Source organism: Poecilia latipinna, unplaced genomic scaffold (assembly GCF_001443285.1).
Source record: "Poecilia latipinna isolate Pla-1442-1.1 unplaced genomic scaffold, P_latipinna-1.0 Scaffold3076, whole genome shotgun sequence".
In the NCBI taxonomy this organism is placed as follows: Eukaryota; Metazoa; Chordata; class Actinopteri; order Cyprinodontiformes; family Poeciliidae; genus Poecilia; species Poecilia latipinna.
The window spans coordinates 32,306-38,536 of record NW_015115692.1 but is presented as its reverse complement, the minus strand read 5'-3'; the positions used below and the strand labels follow the sequence as shown (position 1 = coordinate 38,536).

The 6,231-nt window shown below is 40.1% G+C and overlaps 1 protein-coding gene across 1 annotated transcript in view; it reads left to right on the top strand.

Annotated features, from left to right (window-relative positions):
• LOC106940053 (protein kinase C-binding protein NELL2-like) overlaps positions 1–6,231 on the top strand; it is a 46,408-nt gene that overhangs the window by 22,287 nt on the left and 17,890 nt on the right. Inside the window, exons 4-5 of the mRNA XM_015022680.1 lie at positions 1,512–1,652; positions 4,095–4,288. Coding sequence (XP_014878166.1) covers positions 1,512–1,652; positions 4,095–4,288 — 335 coding nt within the window. The remainder of the gene's footprint in view (positions 1–1,511; positions 1,653–4,094; positions 4,289–6,231) is intronic.

The following is a 6,231-nucleotide window of genomic DNA, read 5'->3' as shown; positions in this document are numbered from 1 at the left end:
CTTGGTAAGATTTTGTGTTTTTACAGTCTACTGTTTGCAAAGGAGTGTATTTAGAGGTATCAGTGTAAAGGGGAGTGGAAATAAAAAAAAAATGCAAATCACTGTTACGAATATTTATTTGCAAATCGTTTTAACGAAATACAATAACATCTGTGACATGACGGGATGCGAACAGGTTGAAGAGGCGCCTTTGCGGGTCACTGTAAAACTTTAATCTGCAGGACATTTTGATCAACAGTTAATCTGCAGTAGAATTTCTATTTAAAGGCCGGGGGCTCATTAGCCAATAGATCTTAATCCTATTACTGGCTGGATGGTGGGGGACCATGAGCCCTTCTGTCAGTCGCTTGAGGGTGTGCGGGCGGCATGTGTGTGTGTGTGTGTGGATAGAGTGGGGGTGGGGGGATACTTTTGCAGTACAGATGTGAAGAAGGTCATACGCGGCACACTGCCATTTTCATAATGAGAGCAAAGCATCATGCATCATGCACAATCATAAAAAAGCCATCACCGGCCAAGCAGACACATTTAATCACGGCACATGTCGGGAGCTAACATATTTAGCCCCGCCGCATAATAACAGGCTTTATTCCCTCCTTCACGTGGGTCTGGCCCCGGGTTTAATTAAATGTTAGCCGAAATATCAGAGTAATCTCTCTCTCTCTGTCTGTCAGTCTGTCTCTGCGTGTGTGCGCATTATGCTCATTGTTAACAGCTGAATAGTTCTCGGATGATGTTTGCAGGGATGCCTGCTGTAATAACGGAGAGGTTTAACGTCGGCCCGTTGTAAGCGGGGAGAAGAGTGAGCGTCTGAAAAGGAGACACAAAGAACAGAGAACAGAGAGACGAACGCAGAACGACGGGGGAGACAAACGCGGGGAGGAGAAAACCCGGAGCACTTAATCTCAGTGTTGCTATAAAGACGAGGAAGCAGAGACGAGGATTTTTTTTTTTTCCCCGAGTGCATCTCTGTGAAAATAAACATAAGCTCCATCCACCGACAGCAGCCACCCAACGGCTGAAAGAAACCGTGCCAGAGCCATTTGTTCAGGGTCTTTCTTTTTTTTTTTTTTTTCCACATGACAGAGTTTTTTTCCCCCTCAATAAAATAAATCGAGAGTGCACTGACTTTGGAAATAATCTGTTTACCTGCATGTCAATGCATTTTGCTACATCTTTCTGCCGGGGCATTTTTGTTACGACTCAGTCTCGTTAGAATGTGCTTCTTGTTTCCAGTTAGTTTTCTTTCTTTCTTTCTTTCTCTCTTTCTTTTCATGCCCTGCTATCTTTTATTGATACCGATGTCATTCTCTGGCTGCGAAATTGTCTTTGATCAATAAAGCCTTTTGGTCTGGATGCTCTCAAATGCAAGACAAGTTGTTTTATTAATTACGAATCAGTCAGAGTCCAGAACGCCCAAGAGGCGAGAGTGAAAGCGCAATATCTGAGTAAAAAGCTGATTCTGAAGCAAACGTATATCGACTGTACGTGTCTTATTGTCTCCCCCTCAGACATTGACGAGTGTGCGGACGGCTTTGTTGAGTGCGATAGTAAATCCACTTGTGTCAACTTGCCCGGCTGGTACCACTGCGAGTGCCGCGACGGCTACCATGACAACGGCTTGTTTTCCGCCAACGGGGAATCGTGCGTAGGTGAGTTGTTCCTTTTCTTTATTAAATATTCAAAAGTTTGGTAGGAGCGAACTCCAGGTGTCCCTTTTTCTTTGACACTTGAAATGAAGAAAATATCAGGCATGGGCTGGTATCCGATTCTCATAGATCTGAATATTATGTTCTGTCAGTCTGCTGTGGAGGGTTAAAGCTCTTCTGCCACCATCAGAACCAGAGACTTGAAAACAACCTGATAAAGAAGGAGATTATCATAAAATCCACAAAATTACAGACAAGCACGAGCCTCCTCTTCATCAGACTGCTACATACCAACAGAGCGTCTTCAGTCAGAGGCTTCATCAGAGTCTCTGTAGCACAGTCAGCTACAGGAGTTTGTTCTTGCCCACAGCAGTCATTTTTATTCCCTCTGGGATTAATGAAGTATTGTTGAATTGAATTGACTTGAATAGAAATGCTAGTTTTTATGGTGTCTTGGTGTTAACAAGTAACATTTTGTATTAATACAAAAATGGATAATGTTGTGTAATTCAAAGAATCTCCATCGTTTTTAGCCCTTGAATAACAATTTGGGAGGAAACTAATCTAAACTAAATAATTATTAAGAGCTAATAAGCTTGAGGTAATTTGTTTTTATCAGAGCTGATAAGGACAAAATAAATAAGAACAAAGTAAAATACAAGGTTTTCTGAAAATAGCGTCCAGTTACAGAGCTGTGAGACAATATTATCTCTATTAGCTTCTGTTGTCCCAAACTGTCACAGGTATTTATATATGAAAAAGATTACATGAGTAAACCTGAGCTGTCCCTTTAACAGGTGATGTTAAATGCTGAATGATGCTGCAAATATATGAAAAGGAAAAGCTAAATAAACTAAAAAAATAATAATAATCAGGTGAAAAGCTTGTTTTCAGGATCGTATCAGAGCTGGAAACTGAAGATGAAGCATGTAACAGGCAGATGGGACCATAAGATCTGAACAGATGAAGAAGAGGAGGCTTTTAGATGGTCGTTATTGCAGCTTGGCAAAGTTGAAAGTCAAATCGTGTTACATAAAAGGCAGAAATATTAGAAATGATGCTGGTAAATCAAATACTTGCAGACATAATTCAGCTTAGTGCACAAGTAGCCGTCTGTTGCTGACAAAAAAAGTTCAAGAAAAAACTTTTTTCTTAAAAGTTTAACTTTGTAACAGGACATTGTGTTAATCAAATCTCTCAACAGCCTAAGAATTCAGAAATTGATAAAAACTATTCAATCAGGAGAAAAGAAGAATAAGGTCTCCAAGTGCCACCGAGAGATTACTTTACAACATCATCAAAATAATATTTTCAGTTTGTTCTGTTTTGCATTTACAAAGAAAAAGCTGGTAGTTTCTCATCAGTGAGGGGCAAAAATAAATCCAACATGGCTGCCATCTGTTTCAAAACTACGTCATGACTTGCTGTTAAATGTTTGCTCTACTAAAAGCTTTTATTTTTTTAAATCTTACACATAGTAGTATGTGCATGAAATTCAGTGAAACACATTAGTGTTAGCTTGTCTCTTAGCACAGCAATCGCTGCGTCTCACTAGTTTTAAGACTTGGTTGAGTTGGGTTTTGTGTAATTCCCAGATTTTAAATTTCCATCTTCAAGTAAATAAATACAAATATTTCTCTCCTTAATGTAAACATAAAATAATTTCCACAGTATTTCTCGTTAAAAATAGAGAAATGCAGCCACAAATTTAACCATTGTGACTGAATTCAGTCCAAAATGTGATCAGTGAATCAAATTAATTTGTTTTGCTTGCAGGTTTGCTTCATGTCTCAATTTCAGAAATAGAGTTTTGAAATTTAGGAGGCAAAATAGTTTCCCTGATAAGAAGTTCAGTCAGCTTCTATCAAATGTTTTTGACTCAGGGAGATGCATGTCGTTTTTAAGTTCTTTTTGCCTCCCTCTTGCCTAAAAAAATGTCTCTTTTCTTTCTGAAGCCTGTTAATTTTTTTAAAAAAACAACATTTTCTTAGCACGTCGGCAGACATGTGGAGGCTGTCGGAAGCGAAACCCTCAATCAACAGAAACACGGAAGAAATGGGCGCAACAATTGAGCTGGTGGTGCTGCTCCATTCTTTGACCCCCATCTTGGCCGTCATCTGGATCTGAAAGGGCCGAGAAAGAACGCGCATTAAAAGCACTCTGAAATAATAATAAAAAAAAAATACATAAATGATAACAACCTGTCTGCACCTCTCAAAAGCAAAATTTGGCCAAAGTGGGTTTCTGGGTTACATTGCTGTCTCGCGCTGCAGAATTGACGCGCCTGCATTGCTCTTCTGCATCAAAACCAGACTTAATTTCTTTCTTTTTTTTTATGTCCTTTTTTTTATTACTATTATTATTATTTCCAAGCAGATCATGCACAGAAACAGCTTTGCCTGCACAGAGCATATGCATGATGTCATTCCTTTGTGCTCCCTGCAGATATTAACGAATGCAAGACGGGGAGGAACACCTGCGCCAACGACACAGTGTGCTTCAACCTGGAGGGAGGCTACGACTGCCGGTGCCCCCACGGGCATAACTGCACCGGCGACTGTATCCATGACAACAAGGTCAAGCACAGCGGGCAGATATGGGTGCTGGACAGCGACAGGTGCTCGGTGTGCTCCTGCCAGGTAATAAACAGGGCAAGATGGAGAACAGAGAGAGCTTAAAGGTAGGGGTGGGTGGAGCTCTGCAGACAGAGGGGCAGATGGCGGAGCGGGACATGTGTTCCCAGCAGGCACCGGGGCGCGGGACGCTACGGTTACGAGGTTGGGATAACCTTGTATCTAGACAGGTTGATTTCATTTAAAGCAACAAATAAAGCTGCTGTGGCTAATAATAGTGCCCCGTATTGCAGTCGTAATGACTAATTTTATGATAGCCGCGGTTGTAATAATCACTATAATGTTTAGAGGCCACTTGATTTTCATCTACAGATGAAACATAAGGTGCATGAGTGGATACGTACGGGCGAATGAGCTGAGCAGGTCACACTGATTGTTGAGTTTTGTAGAGAATATGAAAAGCAAGATCAAAATCTTCATGCAGCAGCAAGTAATGAGATCAAATTTAAAGATGTTAAAAAATGTAAATACAACAAAGATTTTGCCTTTCTTTCATGCATTTTTTTTTCAAAATTAATCAGTCACTGTCAGTCAGCAGTTCAACTAAAATAAAACTAAATTATTTGTGGAAATTATGACATTCTGCAGTTGAGTTCATTTGTAAGGTCACATCAGAGTCACTAGTTTCCATATGCATCTCAGTATCTTGCTCATGAAAAGCTGCTTGTTTTACCCACAGACATGTTAAATGTCAACAAACTACATGACCTTATTGGCTGACCCTGACCGGTGACCTTCTCCCTGTCCGTGAACTCACCGAATGTCATCAGTTCGTTCTTTTGGGGTGGTAGTTGTTACTCCATAAACATACCAATAGTTAGCTATTTAGCTATTCTTAGCATTAAGTATGTGTTTAAAAATGAAGTTACTGGAAGAAAAATGTTTAGATATTTATTTTTCAAAGGAAACTTAGTTTTCTGTGGATGCACTCCAGCTGTTCAGTCAAACACGTTGACAGGTGCTGGTCATTTTGCCCCTTTGGTACTTTGGTTGTTTTATCTTCTTCTTCGCAGGCACAAAAAAAAGCCCCGTTTGCCACAGCATGTTAATTTGTACCCACCCTAGAGAAATTTCCTCAAATTGGCAATTGGAGGCTGAACGTGCTGCAGCAAAGTTCCTCTATTTGGTCCTTTTGTGAGAGGTCAACCTCTGTCTGTCATGAAACACACTGGATTTGGAAATGCGTGCAGTAACTACTTGGGCTAAGACAAGGGTCTGGATGCTCCACAGACATGATAAATGTCTGTGCAGCACACAGGCTGCTGCTCACCACACTAACTTTACGATGCGTTGAAACAAAGCATGTCCAATTTACATGTAGTGTTTGCTTTAAATAAGTAGCAAGCATACCCACTTGTCCCTGCAAGGACAAGTGGGTATTTTTTTTCTTTCTTATAAGAGTAAGAAAACTAGTGGAAACCCGCTTTTTCTTCCATGCGACGGAAGCCGTCCCCTACGGGGCTAATCAAATGTCACCTCCGTCCTTCGTAAGGAAGATGTCTTCCTCCCCAACAAATGACATTTGACAATAGACTGTAAAGAGACAGGGAGAGTTGTGTCTTTCTATTTTAATTAATAAAAAAATATACTTACTAGCAAAGGAGCAATCATGACACTGTTAAGTGAATAATCGTATGGCTCACGGACAGTGTTTGTTAACGCTAAAGTGCAAACACGCTGCTGTTGGATCTTCAAAAGAGACAAAGTGAAGTGGATAATGTAAGTTCTTTGCAGCAAATTATACTTCATCTTCTGCCTCTGTGGGGAAAAAAAAAAAGATTTATACTGTAGTTTGCACTCATTCATAGTTAATAATTGAGCAGATAGTGTAACTGCATGTTCATAAAGCGGCACAAATAAATATTTTATATCACCAGTGGGTAAAATGAGTTTTATGTAATGTGTTTGCAGTGACAAACCCACAAAAATTAACAGCTAACTTTTTCCGT